Source organism: Aythya ferina (assembly GCF_964211825.1).
Source record: "Aythya ferina genome assembly, chromosome: 2".
Lineage (NCBI taxonomy): Eukaryota > Metazoa > Chordata > Aves > Anseriformes > Anatidae > Aythya > Aythya ferina.
Window position 1 is genome coordinate 45,358,108 of NC_140297.1, and position 17,776 is coordinate 45,375,883.

Genomic DNA, 17,776 nt, shown 5'->3' on the forward strand with positions numbered 1-17,776 from the left:
AGGGGAGGGACCAACTGAAAATAAGGTAAAGGAAGAAAGTGTTTCATACAGTTGAAGAAAGGAACAAAAATTTAAAGAGCAAAAATACCTAAATGATTCTAAAACTATAGAAACGTAAATTGACATCAAAAATAGAACTGGGCTCTATTCATTCTCAGTTGGAAGTCAATGAGAATTTTGCCATTGGTTTAAGAGGAACAAGAAAAAAATTGTAAGTTCGGAGATGTGAATTTTGGAAGGACTGGAAGGGAAATACACATGAGGCCATTTGGCAAGCTTGGAGTCATGAATTTAGTACTGCCTACTCCATTGCACAACAGTAGAGACAGGACAAGAGAAATTACAGAGGAACACTGGGGACAGTTAGCTTACTTTTGGGATCCAAGTCCTTGTCTTTACTTTTCTGTAGTGGATCAGTTTCTATTGCTTTCTCCAGACAGTTCCACTTTGTTGTCTACATTTCCAAACACCATTAAAATACATCACTGACAGCTTAGAAAAGAAGCAGACAAAGAGCAAAACACAAATACCTTGCACTGGTTAAGGATCACAATGCCTGAGTTCTTGTAATTCTTCTTCTTTGCTTTGTATTTGGGGTTAATGCATTCCCATTGCACCTGTGAAAAAAAGAGGTCACTACATGAAGGAATAATTATGTACACATTGAATAATTAGCAAAGATGGTAGTGTCTGATTTCCACAGTTGACTGAATCCTATCAATAATGGTGCACACACAAGAAATAATTAAAAACATTAACTATGCAGAGAATTAACTTAACAGAAAAGGTCCCGAGGCAAACATCTGTCTTCAGTTGGGTGCATGCGGACATGGTGCTCAGAGAGGTACCCAGATTTTTGCATTGTCAACTTCCAGTCCTGTAGGTTCAGGTATTATGTGAGCAAAATTTAGGATCTTTTGAGGTTATTTAAGAAGAAAAAATAAGAAGGAATTTAATACAATTGAAAAATACCCGAGGGAGCAACCTGATGCATTATTTTAGCTGCAAAACTGCATACACAGTATCACTGGGGTTTTCTATTAAACTCCTAATTAGAGAAACTCTAATCAGACATCATGTCATTCTCTCTTGAAAGACAGCAAGACTTTCTCCTTTAAGTCTGACGATAAAACAAAAAAAGTTAAGAAAACCACTAAAATGTGGAAAGAAATTGCATCTAGTTAATGATATATTTAACAAATTAAAAATTGGAAGTTATCCCTAAGAATATACTTTTTAAACTTCTTTGCAAATGTTCTGTTTAGTTTTCTTTACAAATACTCATTTCTACAGCAAAATAGTCCTACTTTGTTACTGAAATATGTTGCCTTATTTCCATCATGACATCTCTGAGAGTCTTACTGATTTTCATTTTAAATGTTCTGCCTTCTCTGGTTTCAGCCAGACTGATAGAGCCAAACTATCCGACGTTGACCGCTAATTACTACAATATTATTCATATGTTGTTGCAGGAGCAAAATACATGTTTGCATGTGCAAGTATCCATCGTCATTTTTAAAACCAGATTTGTATATGTAATGTGTTATTAAGTAAGGTTAAGAACACATTATTTTCTTTCAGGGAGGTGTTTTCAAGTGCTGAGAGAAAACAGGTGATCTCTAACCAGATGCTGAGTAAAACAAAGAATATATCTCCAAAAGGAACCAGGACACTCTGCTAAGAATCCACATTATGACATTTTACAATGAAATATATCTAAGGGTTACAATACTTTATCTATAATGTAGACCTTCGTATCGGATTTGTCTGAGAAGAGTGTTTGAGCATGTAAAATCACGTTTATCATATGAACTTATGAAAATGTTGAGCTTCAAGCCACTTCCTAACACCAATTATTTCAATGTCACTGAAGTATTTAAAGCTTGGAGTTCTGTCAAGTGTCAAAAAAGGAAGGCAAAACATATGGCTCTGGAGCAATATGAGACCTTCTTTTGCACAGGGGAGGAGCAGTATTTTCATCATTGCGTTTCTGGAGACAGGCAACAGAGCCAAGAATGGGAAAAGATAAAACAAAATGGTCCAACTGCAGGAAGCACATCTGCTTGCTTAGCCTACAGCTCAATTATTTGTCTCGTGAAATGTATTTTCCACTGAGAAGACAGGCAGACACAGGCCCACATGTTCAGGGAAAATCCTCCATAAGCATTTTTTCTCTACTCAAGAGAGGTAGTCAGGCTCAAGAAATAAAAGCCCTTCTTTCCAACTACAGAGAGCTTGTTGTGACACAACGCAAGAGCACAATAAGCTCTTTATTTGGAAAAGCAACCTGACAGTGAGGGAAAATCACTGCCCACGTCTTGATATGTTGCTGTCTGGCAAGATGGTTTAGCACAGTTATCTCCAAACTTATTGGAAACATTCCTACAGAGAATCTGTGCTGTCTGTACATCACAGAGAAGTTGTAATATATTGAATAGAGAGATAAAATAGGGGTCAAGATTTTTGTGCCTCGCTTTGCCAGTGCACTACACTGGAGAGATCTCATGCTTTCCCTTGAATATTCAAGGTGCAGTTCCTTAATTTTATCATCCTCCAACATGAACACTTCTAAATGTCTATGTTTAGACAATAATGCCTGGCTTTTCCTTGGAAAAAAAAAGATTGTTTAAGCCTGAATATAATGTTTATTATGTTCATGTCATTGGTTTCTGGAAGAAGTTTATACTATATGAGGACCAAAGCAGTGTAAAACTACTTCAGGGGAGAAAAATCTGCTCCTCTCAGCTTCTCTGTGATAACTGTAAAACATACGTAGGAATGTTCGCCTACATTTGGAATGCAAATCACTAACACGTCATTGGGTGATGTGGATAAGAAAGCAATTCAAAGAACAAGCTAGCAAATTCCTAGAAAATAGAAAATTAGAAAGCAAGAATTAATTTGCACCTATTATTATCTGTTGATGTGGTAGTACAGAGAGGGAAAGGGGAAGGGGAAGGGGAAGGGGAAGGGGAAGGGGAAGGGGAAGGGGAAGGGGAAGGGGAAGGGGAAGGGGAAGGGGAAGGGGAAGGGGAAGGGGAAGGGGAAGGGGAAGGGGAAGGGGAAGGGGAAGGGGAAGGGGAAGGGGAAGGGGAAGGGGAAGGGGAAGGGGAAGGGGAAGGGGAAGGGGAAGGGGAAGGGGAAGGACGTCCCTCCCCCGTTTATGGGTAGGCTTAAAAAGATGACTTTCACATGAAACTCTCAATCTTTAGTAACATACCAAGATGTGGTTCTGACCTTGCCAGTTCCCACAGCTCAAGCTGAAGATGTGACAAGTGTCCTTTGAAGGAAATTCCCTATACAGACCTCGTCACATCTCCAGCTCTTCCAAAGACAACGGAATTCAGAATACAGCTCTAAGCGGGTAAGTAATAATGCAAAACAACTTTGAAATATTTTGCTTGTACTGTGAGGACAAGCCCAAATTTCAGTCTGCTCTTACATTCCCAGTATTGATTTGGTATCTGACATTGTTTTTATTGATTCATTTTTGTCTCTTAAATTAACTTTTCAGCTAAGTGGAAACTAATGCAAGAGTCTGCAATCTGATGCTAATGGTAAACATTGTGAAATTTGGATTCGTCATCCTGAAAGTCACTTAACGTTTCCTCCAAATGCCTGGCAGCTCTGGGCAATACACGGTCTTTCTCTGTCAAGCACCACAGTGAATCTGAAACAGAAAACTACCTGGTTTTAAGTATCTCCTGTTTATTGAATATAAGTACTCTTGCGTATGATGATAATCAAACCCCAAACTATTCTTATGTCCCATCTGTGCTTAGCTACTTGAAGAAGCAAAAGCCCTGATGTGAGGCTCATAGTCAGGTATCTGAACAAACGGGGGAAACCAGCTGAGATTCCTGAAATATCGCACCCAATCTTGTGGACCTCAGCAGCCCTCCAGCTTGCGGTAATAATACTAGAGATAGTAAGCACAGCAGGGTTTCTTCCTCCCCTTTCCTTTCTGTGTGTGAACACATACACATGTTCATTTTTTTTGTAATATAGGAACACAGGAACAGATTTCTCCCTTATGTAATTCCTGCATTGCATGAGAATCCAGGTGATTTCTGTTTCTATGACATTCTTCTCTGAATCCCTCTGGTTTTATTGCCTCCATGTCCAAAACAAAACAAAACAAAACAAAGCAAACAAACAAACAAACAAAAAAAAACACACAAAAACAAACAAACAAACAAAAAACTTTATTCTCATATAACATATATATTTGGGACTAATCATAAGAATACAATAAACTAAGTATTTACTGGTATTTTACTAAAAAATACTGTCACAAAAAGCGATGGACTTGTTCTTAATTTTGTGTGTGTGTGTCAAGATTATGATGAAGGCGTAAATGATGAATTTTGGTGAGAGATGCTAAACAGAAGGCTTAGAAATGTCTATTTCAGATGTACATTTAAACAACAGGATGTGTTTGCCCCTTTCTTATTGGCGGTCAGTAGGAAAATAGGCTACCTGTCAGGAAACAACAGTCTGTGACAACAAGGTAATTATTAAGGAACAGAAACACACACCAAGCTATTACCCAGACTCACTGAAAAGATTTTTCATTATCAGGAAGTTTTCTTAAAAAGCATGAATTAATTTCACCTGGATCACAAACCAAAGGCCAACCAGCTTTTCCAGAATTCAGTAATTTCAGTCACTGAGAAGCAACTCTGATTCTGAAGGCATCACAACTCAAGACTTGTGAATCTCACCCCGGACCTGCCACATTTAGGAAAGGCATTCATGAATTACTCACACCACTCCTGATCAAAACAGGTGATCAATCATTCAGAGAAGAAATCTTCTCTTCTTCCTTCACACACTACTGCTTCAACCGCTACCAAGCTGTCAGTGCTAGATTCACATTTATTTAAATGATGCCTGTTTTCAAGCACAAATTTCCAAGAGATCTCACAGAAGAGGCAAGTCAGCAAGCCAACCATAAGATCATCTGATCAGAGGCTGACACTCAACATTTGAAATAATCAATACTCAGCCAGGGTATGCAACAGTCTACGAAGCACCATCACCTCCTGTAGCACATATCCATCCTGATCATCCCAAGAGGTTCTGTAGCATTTGATAGTTTGGCTACGAGACTTGTAATAATAATAAGACATATCTCACTTGAGGAGCAGGTTGAAGAATGGGATAGAATACTATTAGTGCTTTCTGGAGGATGAACTACGAACAATTAAAAGGCAACCTCAAGATCCTTTTCAAATCCACCAAATGGAGATGAAGTGAACTGGTGAAATGATGTGAAGTACTAGCAGCACACAGAAGACACACAGTTTTTCCTGCTCACCAACACATACTACTACTATACTACTCTCATCCTTACAAATTAAAATTATGTATGACAATTTTTGGAACTGACACCAACTAATACAGATGCTGCTGATGGGCAGAGGGAGAGCCTTGCCACTGGTATAGCCTCCTTTAACTCTGCACAGATTTGCAGCTGGTACTTAAGGAGAGATCCCTCATCCCTGCCAATGGTAAATGTTCCCTCTTATTCTCTCCTGTTGTCTGGGAGACTGAAAAACCCTGGCTGCCAATCCCTAGGATGTTTTGATTATCTTTTGACAGAACTACAGCAATGTACTGTATCTGGCCATAAAGCTTACTGCACGAACGAAAATACAACCATAATAAAAAGTTTCATTGTGTGTCCTCAGCAACTCAAACAGGGATGTCAGACCTGAGCTCTGCTCTTCACACTGGCTTCCACAGCAGTTGAGATCAGATTTCAGGTTTTGGTCCTCATCTTCAAGACACTCGCTCTTGAGATGCTTTATGAAAGCATGGTTAACGCCACAGACTGAAGGATGCTGTTGGCAGTTTTATTCCTCTGACTGGAAAAAGTACTACATGGAAAACGTAACATTTTCTGATCTGAAGCTATGAAAAAATCCCTTCTAGGAATGAAGGGCTACATCTAACCTACCCATCGCTTCACCCTTGTTTAATTACATTTCTCTGATGTGGCCTTCCTTATTAGAAAGGAAAAAATTTCCCTTTCCACCTCCTCTGCCATTCCTTCAACCCCCTTTATTCAAAGTAAACACTCCATTGAACATGTTTTTTCTTAGGTGAGAATAAAACTAAGGAAAAAAAAAAAAAGACAAATGCTAATCATATCACACCATGTTGCGCGACAGATGTTGAGACAAACTATGCACCCAAGACGTATTATGGGGTCCACAGCCAACAGCACATATTGCCTTTAGCAGAAACATTTACATCTGAAGGATAGAGGAAAAGGAGAGAAGAAGGAAGGAGGAACAGAGAGAATGGGGAAGAGAAAAAGGGAAAGGGAAATTGCTCTTTGCTGGCCAGCCAGAAAGACAAGTGATGTGGTCCCACACACAAGCAACCTCTCCTTGCAGCATGTGATATCCTGCAATACTTTTACCTCAATAACTAAATTGTTTCCATCACAACCTGCTCAAATTGCCCATTGTGTTATTAGTGCCAACTGGGGCCGGCAATCATCAGGTGCAAAAGCTGTCTGGGATGTGCATATGTATTTTGAGGCAATACTTATTAACCATTTAAATGACTATTATTACCTACTATGTTATCCAATAAAAACTTTTTTTTTTTTTTCCCCCAGAATGCACTACAAAAAAGAAAGAAGTTAGAAAAAAAAAAGGTTAGAAAAGAGGTGGGGGGAGAAGTGAGTCCCATGCTAGTTGCAATTGTGTCCCATGAGAACCACCTACAGCAACAGTATCAGGTTTTGCAGGTACAAGCCCGCAGAGTAACTGCACAAGAGCAATAAAATGAGAGCAACAAGGGAGAAATAATGCCACAACAGCTTAAAAGCATGGAGGAGAAAAGCTTCACATTTACAGTGAAAAGCAGTCCGTGATGTTACAGGGGAAAGGCAGCTTGCAGGATGGCAAAGGGAAGAAACATAAAGACTTAGGCAATTAAGGCAACATTACATTATTCCTGGACGGCACTCTCTTAATACAATATGAGTTTATATAGACAAGAACAAGGTTTGACAAATGACCATGCTAACGTCCTATGCCCCTGACAGGGTAATCATCCTTTTCGCTAGCTGGGGATGAAAAGAGAATACTGTTCCTCCATCAGAATAAAAAATGTAGTTTATCCTTCACAGCCATTCAGTACTCTGGACAGCAAGACTCTTTTCTTGTTCAACGAGCTGTTTGGGAAGGACTCTGATGCCATTTAAGGAATGTTTATACTGAAAAGTTTCACCCTTTACCACTTTCACATGGCATCTTTCCCAGCCATAGCCACTTACATTCAAAACTGGGGTGCTATCATAACACTGCCCTTGTTAATGTTACTCACTCTGGAATTAGTTTGCTTGTTTAGATAGGTTTTACTTCCACTCAGATTCAGTTTGGTTTAAGTTTTGGAAGGTAACACTTCATGTAGGTGATGTAAAAGCTTCAAAAATTTAGCCCAGTCTCTTGTAAACGGGTCTTAATCCTCTAACTTAATTTGACTCTGAGAAAACAAAGTAGGGTTTCATTTACACCCAGGTTCTGTTCAGGATGTATTTGTAATGGGTTAATACATGACTCATATATATATATCAATGGCATTTTACACATAAGCAACATATGCAAAACTCTAGAACATCAATAGAAGATATATGGAAGAATAGTAGAAACTTCTCAACCTATAGAATAGTTTGACTGAACCACTTAAACACCTTTTGTCTCTGGTAGCTTGCTATTAACCCATTATAAACATAACCCTAATGTAAAGCTTGAATAAAGTTTATTATGCATTTATGTTTAGTTTTGAGATCACCATGAAGCAGTGACTACAAATTATCAGCAGATTAGAAAGCCAACATATTTAACTTCCCCTCAGAGGATTTATCAAAACACCTTCAGGATTAAGTAATAATAGGAAATGACAATTTCTCAAATTAGATATGCCAAATCATTTATCACATTCAATAATTACCATCGACTCCAATTTGAAAACATCAAGCTGACGTAAAGAAGTGAAATTATTAATAACCTAACAACTTCATTTTCCTTTAGGACTGCAATTTATAAGACATTTCAGAAACTGATTATTTTTATTATGATGGGTTCAAGTTAGAGCTGATAGCAGTAAATGCAGCACATGAGAAATGGAGAAAGATGGAGAATGACCCTCACCCAAAGAAGGGGCTGTAGGCCAGCTGGGGAATGCTTTGAGTACCCAGATTGTGCCTCTGCTTTGCCATAACAGTACAGCACGTCATAGAAACCATGTGCTTAGGCTCAGTGGAAATAGATATTAGCAGAAAGAAATGCCTGTGAATGTGAACTCAAAAAACAGCCTAGGAGATAAACAGAACAACTGAACTTCCAAGAAACAATGAGGCAATGTCATCTGCAGCATTACAGAATCGTCTGAGGAACAGAGCTCTACAAAGCTTGTATACTGACACTCTTTGGGTTGTCTCCACCTACCTGTCTCCCTTCCATAGCTCCTCGCATTTCCTTGAAAGTCGAGCTAAATTCTCCAATGAAGTCATGCTTCCCATTGGAATCCCAGTCCCAAACTATGCACTGAGGAGAGAAAAGGGAAAAGAACATAAGAGCACACTTTTCTTCAGACAGAAAACAGGTTTTATTGACAAGCACTACAGGAAGAATGATGATATGCACTGGATGGAATGTTTCATCAGAAGGAAATCACCAGTGATATTAAAAACATATTCTTGTCCATATCAAAATGAAACGACAAGTGGAATCTCAACACAGCTTGCTACTGACAGCTTTGTGTTAGCAAATCGGCTAATGAAAGCAAGGTCATGTATTTTAGAAAGAAAGGATTCATCTTTTAGCTAGGTGTAAAATTATTATGTATGTTTGCATGTTCATGCTGAAGTGGTGTCTTGAATCAGGAGTAACCTACCTCACGGAAGTGCTTTACAAATATCAATTAATTTTCAAAACACTGGTTTCTGTGGTCAAATGTTACTCTTCTCATTTTTACAGCCCGTGAAGATGAGACAATAGTTACAGAGATCATCTTCTGAAACGGCTTTGATTTCATACACGTCAGTGTTTGGTGCCCATATCTTGGATGTTTTCCAATGTTGCTCAACAGTCACTACTAAAGCAAAATCCTGCTGGTAGTCATTCACAAATTCATGCATAAACATGAATATCTCAATGAGCTTGAGTTGTAAGAATTTATGTTGCAAACACTTCTAAATAAAATTCAGCTAGCAAAGACAAAATGCAGAGCAGTGATTACAAGCTTTGTTAAATATTAATTTTAAAACTAGCGCAAAGACAACAAAGGGGCTTACAGCATTAAAGTATGAAATCCCTAATTCAGCTTCATGGTCTCACTAGCTAAAGCTTGCATACACGGACAGAATCAGGAGCTTTTACTCAAAGCATCTTGCTACCAAACAACAGTTTTCCTTATTATTATTTTTTTTTAAGTAGAATTGCTTCAAAGCCACCTCTGCAGCCACATGAGGATTGTGTTGTCATTTGGCTATCAGATGGCTTTGAGGGTAACCTTGAAGTTGTGGTAGAGATACTCTGCTGAGAAAGGCAGGAATGACCACAACTGGGGCAAACTTTTGAGTTTACCCACTGAGACCACCAGATTTTGACTGGACCTCAAGCATTGAATTTTTACAGTAAAGCATTTTAGTGGAAAAGACTTCCACTTCCTCTGGCTACACTTTCTAGCCAGCCTTTTAATGTGGCTTCATTTATACTGAATCACACAGTCAGAGTTGGTATCTGAGCACTGTGGCCAATCCCTTTTCACTGCACCACCAAAAGAGTGGTTTGTAAATTCAATTTGAGGGTGTGAGACTTCACAGAAAGCTTACAGCATAGGCAAAATGACCAAATTCTTTGAGCAAGAGCAAAAGAACAAAAACTTTCACGAGAGAAAGACTAACAACAGCTTAATACAAGTGGGGTCTCACACAAAGTCTGCCACAACACTTATTCATCATCTAACAACCTCCCATCACAGTCATAAGTTGATAAATAGCATTTTCTACACAAAGTATTTATCCACGTGAGGTGCATTGACTTGAAGCATAGGTAGGAAGGTATTTGATCTGTAAATCTAAGCCAGTTCCCTGAATTTATTAAGCTATTAAGAGCTCATGTACCTCAGCTGCCTTTGTAGAAGGAACACAGGTGGTGATTTCACTAAATTTATACCCAGGACTCCTCCATGCACTATAACACCACCCACGTTATCATTTATATTCCTTTTTTCATAATGACGGTAGCCTTTTTTTGAACTTTTGATACTATTCTACTTAGCCTCAGGAAGAGATTTGGTTTGATGCAAGGGGAATTTCTCTGATCCATATAGAAGATGTGTAGCTGTGCTAAAAAGAACGACTCACAGGGAAAGAGTACAAGCATATGGCATATTGCTCCAGACATTAATCTGTTGAAATAGCTCACTGGTCAGCCAAAGACCTGGTTCTTAAGACTGTTATTTTGTTGTTCTATCACCTGTAATTTTGCTTAGTTTTTATGCAGGGAACCCAAAGGAAAATAAGATCTCCAGTTGATATTTGAAAAGTGATGATATTTGTCTCTGAGACACAGAGTTCCTTTTTAATTGCTTTGACATTGGCAGGGAGGGGGTAGAGGCGGGGATAGGGGTTCCTCTATGTGTTTGTTTATAGACGACATTTTATACAGCAGTAATCAAATGAGAGTGGGTTTCTGGTTCTGCTAGTGGTAACATTGCCTGGAACGTAACTAGACACAGTATTTTTATCACTAACAGCCCTGATGAATTCTTCTGATGAGATCTTCATTAAAAGTCACTATGTGCTCATCAACTGCAGTTTTTAGAAGAGCTGGTAACAAAAAAAATAAAAAAAAAATCACTAAACAATTTGAAAATAATTCTATTTCATATAGTTTGAGAAGGCTTCCTTTTCACTTTCCGTGAAATTTCCTATTAATGTAACTCATTTTTTAATTGAAATTACTTTCTAAGTATTTCATGAAAAAATGGATTTCATAGGTAAAGCATGACTTAAAAATATTCTTTTTTCTTCTGCAATGATTGTGCAAATGGTTTAAGGTCTTAGAAGGAACACTAAGTAAAAAGATATGTCAAAACCTCATAGCAAAACCGATAGAAATGTGAAAATGCTCGCTAATTTTCAAAATGTTTTCAGAAAAAAAGTATGTCACAAACAAACAAAAAAATGTGAATTTTTCAACAAGCTTTACTTTGTCGGTTCTATCTTTACACTCTGTTAGAGCATAAAAACAACAATAGACCTCACAGGCCTCCAGGAAAATGTGCTTCGAAACATTTCTGCTAGAATGCTAACTCTTACGAGGAGGGAAAAGCTCTGCCTGCTGATTTGTGTTGAGAATTTTAACTGGAGATGGGCAAAGTTAAGTTACATTTAAAATGCCCACCCAAGCAGGGATCCAACTTCTTGTTTGTCTCAAGCTAGAAGTTTGCTAACTTTAGCTTTCAGAAAGCCAGATGGTACTTTAATCTTCATACTGGCTTCATGGAAAAAACAAACAATGACAGTATTATCTCAGTACCATTTGCACAATTACAGCTAAGGGAGAAAGGGAGCTCCTGCAAGTACATCCATTACAACTTCCTTTTTTTTGAGAGCTTCACATGGGGCCATACAAATTAATTGTTATTCTCTGAAAAACATGCTGTACACATGAAAGATTCTGCATTTTAACTTCTTGTGAAAAATATTTTTAAAACATACAAATACTGGGGCCCAGAAGTTTTTATAAAAACCTACTAAAATAAGAAGGGAAGCACCTTGGCAAATTATGCAGAATCAGGTAAAGACCAGATGTGACAGTCAGAGGATTATTTCCCTATGAAATATTTGAAAGATTTTTGTTTGTTTGTTTGTTTTTTTAAACAAGGCCCTATGTGCTTTTCAAAACAAATCCTCCATAGATAATCCTTTATCTCTAGGTAGACCTTAATGTATTCCTTGGCTCTGCCCTCTTACAGGTTGCTTAAGCAGGTGATTAATAGCATACTTACACTCTATTAAAAGTCTCATTAATTAAGCTGGCTTTCCATATGTTTAATTTTACACACTGGTAAATCAGTGTTCAGATAACTGGGTAAAGAATTCAGTCTTCTACCTCTTGGTTACAAGTTCAAATGCAGGGAATAAAAACTTCTGACCATCTAATCCTACATGGTGATGGAATAGTGTTGATTGGAAAGATGGACAACATCCTCCATCCCTGCATGGTCCTTTCTGTCTTTCCAAAATATTTGCTGCTGCAGGGAAAGGGAACACTGCTTCAAGCTTTCTCAAGGAACTGATGCCTGATTGAGCTAACTAGTATAACTACTAGTATAACTGCTACTGAAAGAGGAGCTCAAAGAATCAAGTCCTGGGTATGAGCACTTTCATTCCTTCAGCTTTTCTTCTAAATGCCACAAAATCAAAGATTTCCTCTTGGGCTGAAATTGAACTTTATCACTGGGGAAAGGAGAGGGAAGGCTCCATTTTAGGAAGAAAAAGGTCTTTCAGGTGGCTGCAGATGGAAATTTCCTCTGATTTTATTTCTGACTAGCTCTCTCACTGAGCAGAGACATTGGCAACACTTTCACTACAACGGGAACTTCCAAGCAGCATGCAAGAAAAAATGTATTTGCACTGGAGCTGCAACTGCTTGGGCTTCTGTGGCAGAATTTCCTAGCCTTGCTACCTCTGTGTGAGCAAAAAAACTTGCACATTTTTAAAACTACATTTCACTAAAATATCATTTGGATTTTATTAACCATTCTCCAGCTCTATTTAGTACTTATGTCCTATGGTGTGATGATGCTGAGGTAAGAAATTAAACAATTTCCAAATCCAGTGTCTCTCACAGAGTGAGGCAGCGTTCTTGTTTGATAATTCAACAGCAAAAGAAGAATTCCTACCTCAGATTTTGACCATATTTTGACCAAACTCAAACTTTATTTTTTAAAGTTTAATTCATGTGACCTGACTTGACACAACAAAGTGGTGTCCCAAGTCTCAATCTATGAGTTGAATTGTAGTTTCACTAAGCAAAATTCCTGTGTAATTGTCATAAAAGAATTCTTTCTATGCTCGCCAACCTATTTAGCTCTGACCACAAGGAGAACTAACTAAGAGCGAAGACTGACCCATGTAAGTATGTGTTTGTGTGTGTAAGTGCTGAGGTTATTTTCCCAATCTATCTTTGGGAAAAAGCTTAAAGTGATTTGTCCCCGTTAGGTTGTCATGGTGAGACAACGGTTATATGTAGCACCTTTGTGCAGAGGTAATGGAGAGACTTGTAACTTAACCTTGTAATTTTTAAACCAGCCCAAAACATGCTCAAAAGGTTAGTTTTTAACAGACTGGCAGTGAGCCTCATGACTAAATCCTATCTGGAGGTTTCTGACAGCTAGACCATGGAAAACTTCCTGAAAACAATCCACTTGAGTTGCCCTCAGCCAGACAGACACTGCAGATTACAGCATGTACAAAGCCATCAAAAACTAAGAAATTCTCAGTCCTGCCATCAGGAATTTCTCCAGCTGTGCTTGTGCTTAAGTCCAAACACAAAGTGTTAGTATTATTTTTGCTGGTACTACCTTGCCACCTAGGTGGAGAGGTATAGCTCAGGACCTCTAACAAACCTCCTAGCAGCATAACAGCTTATATAACTTAAAGCACTTCATTAACCTGGGACCACAAGACACCAGCTTGAGTGGGAAAAACCATATGCCCACTCTCCAGCTGCCTTCTCCCACAGAAGGGCAAAACCGCCAAGAAGGCAGCAGCCCCAAGCATCCAAAATAGTCCCTTGAATATGAGGCTCCCTAGGCTGATCTATCTCTGATGCGCGCGGGAACCTAGCTCATACATTGCATAAGAAAGAGATTTCTCTGTGCGGTATTACTTCTGTATCTATCCTCTGAGACTCAATAAGGAGTGAAATGGATACCTTTTAAGGAAGAAATTATCTCTGCTCATTAAATGCCTGCAGTCCCTAATGAGGTTTTGGGGCAACAGTACAGGACAAGTAGTTAAATTCAGAACAGAAATTGTCTTGTGTGACTTTTCCTTACACTTCTGTGAAACGAGATATTTTGTGGATATGATGTGGAGGACAATGCTCGTTTTTGGACCTGAATGTAATAAATTACAGCCAGTCAGTGACAATGCTTTTACCTTTCAGCTCTAAACTAAAGTAACACCACAGTAATTTTTAGGTAAGAGTTTATATGACTCCCAGAGAAACAAAATATTGAGGCAAATGTCAGTGACCTACCCTGCTTCTATAATCACCCCACGTCACCAGGTGGCATAAGTGACCTGCGATCAGCGACAACTTAATTTAAAAAAAAATAAATCAGAAAAGCCCAACAGAGAAGGTGAAAAAAATCTGAGGAAAAAAAAACTTTACTTGATCTTCAAAGTGATTTTTTCTGGAACAAATTTTTCTGAGTCTATGTCTCATCAGGTTTATTATTACTTGATAATGAAGTAAACCTACTGTACCTCCCTGAAGTATATCTACCCTATTTGGAATACTTCAAAGAAGGTCTTTTTATAGGAAGGTCTTTATCCACTATCTACCCATTCTCCCCACTTGGGTATGAGAAAAGCTATGTGAAATCTTCAGTACAAAAGCTGAAACACTTCATGTTATCCTACTTCCATATTCATGATGTTCCAAGGCTCAAATCTTCATTACCCACATCACAACCCTGGGTTACATACTGGAGAATAAATTAAATTGGCCTTTCTTCCTTTGTATGAAATTCTTCAATCCGTGTTTTCTTCTTCCAAGCTGGTCATCACTTAGTTTTCTCCTTTTGTTGGAGAAGGAGCTGTCCTTCTCCAACAATTTAAAATAAACTTTTTTTTTATGGCTCATTTTAGATTTCCTCTGAAGTTGGGCTCCAGTGAGAATAGACTGTACCAGTTGTAATGAACCAATGTTTCTTGCGAGTCTCTCACTGGCTGAAGTAAAGCCTTCTTCAGAGCACTGTAGATAAAATATTTGAACTTTTTCCTCTCAGGAAGATTAACTCAATTTTTCAAACTGTTTCTGAACTACTCAAAAAAACTGGACTAATGGCAGAAAAAGAGCTTATACCCTACATTGTTAGGCTTGTGCAGCCTCTATGAAAGCAACCTAGAAACAACTTTTAAAGTTATCTTCTTGACTACAGAGCCTCACTCTTTTTGAGAACTACAGCTTCTTTTCTGCTGAATTGAATTGACTGATCTTCACAGGTAGGCCAGCATAGCTGAGTTTGCTCCATTAGAATCAGTTAAAATCCCAGCTCCATTACAGGCAATGAGATGTTTCCTATTAGCTTCAACAGGTGCTAGGATTCCATCCATACCATTGTGCTTCACCTCCTGTATGTAGACAGTGGTAATTGATACATTACCGTTGACGGGTTGTATTGGATTCAGATCCTTTGCCTATTGACACAGAAGAAGATTTGAGATAGACACTGATAACTTCCTCTTGGTTAATGGCAAATGATTCAGCATTTCCTTCCACATCCTACAGTAAGTATAGCACCCAAGACAACAGTCAAAACACAAAGAAAAATAATCTCGCTGTGAATCTCAGCTCATGATCCATTTGGTTTCAAAATTATCTGTCTGAGAGAAAGAAGAGTGAAAGAAGGGAAAATCCACAGTTTTCTACAAAGAATGGTAGGTCCTCTGATTTAAGATCAGAGTGAGTGAGTCATGCTTTATTGATAGCTGCAATACAACACCAGCCTGAGCCTATTTCACTTCTTGCCAAATGATAAAAGGGACCATTTACAGAACCATCATCACCAACCCTATCTCTCTATACCACCACTGGAGATTTGAGCACATCAGCAGTGGCTCTGCAATGACAGGAAGCCTCACAAATGGATGTTGTCTCTACTCAACAGCTCACAGCAGGTAAAAACCACCAGGATAATTTCAAAACTAACTAACTAAAAAACATAACTTGTTGATTACCCTTATTTGTATTACAAGGCTATCTAAGAGCCTCAGACATAGAACTTTCACCCTTTTTATTGCTTACATATGCACCCCTCAGATATTTCCCTGAAATAGAGAAATACACTAGAATAAATTACAACATCTGAGAGGGCAACTTATAACTGGATTTTCAATGACTCTGTAGGTTACAATGGTGACAAAAAGACATCTACTTTGCAGCCATGGTTATGTTTATGCAACAGTCCTCAGCAGATATTGAAGAAACTATGCACTTACTAAACAAGTTCAGCATGGAAGTGAATGCACACTTAGATTTGCGAACTGGCTTGAAACAAATGTCTGTGTAGTTGTATCGTTTGCCTATTAAATTATTAGTAACTACACTTTTTATGGTAAGGACAAAGAACTCCTTGCTAATTACATATTTTTTTTCTATTTTCTCATCCTTTCACCCCTAGCAACTTAATATGCAATACGGAAATGGAATAATTTTTATGTATCCTGCTTACATTCATGAAGACTTAATTGTCTGAGAGACAAAAGAGCACTCTGGAGCACCTTTAAAGCAAATATAAAACAGTGACAGTCTATCTGAATCAATGAGATTACAGTTTTTGAGCCTATGTCTTTGCCTGAGTAGTCCATACCATAATGTTAAACTTTTTACACATAATAAACACATAAAACAATAGCAAAACTTAATAAGAGCAAAAACATTTGTAAGCACTGTCCCAAGATTCATTTAGTGCTTCATCAATGAGATTATCAGTACTTCACACGCAGTTTTCTCCATGAGTATCTCTCCTTATTTCACGTTTGTCCTGTCCTTAAGCAAAAGAAAATACCTTCCAAAACTTTTAGGAGAGGTGACAAATCACTTTACTGACATAGTAGTGCCTCCCCTCATTACCAGCATGTATCTGAGATTTATACCCACCCGGCAAACAATCTTGTGTACCAAAAAGGCATTGCTTATCACCAGGCTTCTCTGCTGTACCTACTGGAGAAGCTGCAGACACATCAGTGAAATCTATCATAATTTGTCGGTGCATATCAGTAAGCTCTCAGACAGAACAAGACTGTAGTTCCTACTGTTTATTCTCAGTTCCTAAAAAAAAGACTCAAGTTAGCTTTATCTTGTGCTTTCAATCAGCAGATAAAAATCAATCATTGTCTAGAGCAGGGAAGGAAGATGATGTTGGTTGGCAGTAAGAGTACAAAGTGCTCTTCCCTACTAGAGCAGCATGAATCTACCCCCAAACACCACTTGTACTAATGAGGAGTGTGTACACAAAGTGACTGATTGCTCTGTTCTTTCTGTTGTCAACCAGTGGGGGAGTTAATTACATGTGTCTTTTGTATATCATTCCAAAGAATGACCTGGCAAATGGCATTGGGTTTAATGGTCCTGAACTAGTCACTCTATTCAGTGGATAATACCACTGTGTAAACAGCCATAGAGGTGGATCATCCCAGTTTGGGGTAATTTATGAAACTAAGACTGGCACAGGTTTCAAACATGGGAAGTTTTTAGCATGAAGTGGACAAGAAATCAATTAACAAATATGAAGCAATTCTGAATGTTTACTAAAATAATATTTTAAACCATGTTTCCTATGGAAAACAAAGAACTGAAATATTTAGATTTCTAGATTAATTAGAGACACGATGCATAGGCCACTACAGCTGAAATGGCTAAAATAATATGAGGTCAATGTTAAAGGTTAAACCTAAGCTTAATTTAAGGGTGAAGATCTGTGAGACTAAAGGTCATGATTTCTCTTCTCA

The 17,776-nt window shown here is 38.2% G+C and overlaps 1 protein-coding gene across 1 annotated transcript in view; it reads right to left on the reverse strand.

Moving 5' to 3' along the window:
• The window catches only part of CPNE4 (copine 4), a 226,720-nt gene that overhangs the window by 42,440 nt on the left and 166,504 nt on the right, over nt 1-17,776 (reverse strand). The window contains exons 8-9 of the mRNA XM_084511725.1: nt 8,469-8,567; nt 531-617 (exon numbers count right to left, since the gene is read on the reverse strand). Coding sequence (XP_084367851.1) covers nt 531-617; nt 8,469-8,567 — 186 coding nt within the window. The remainder of the gene's footprint in view (nt 1-530; nt 618-8,468; nt 8,568-17,776) is intronic.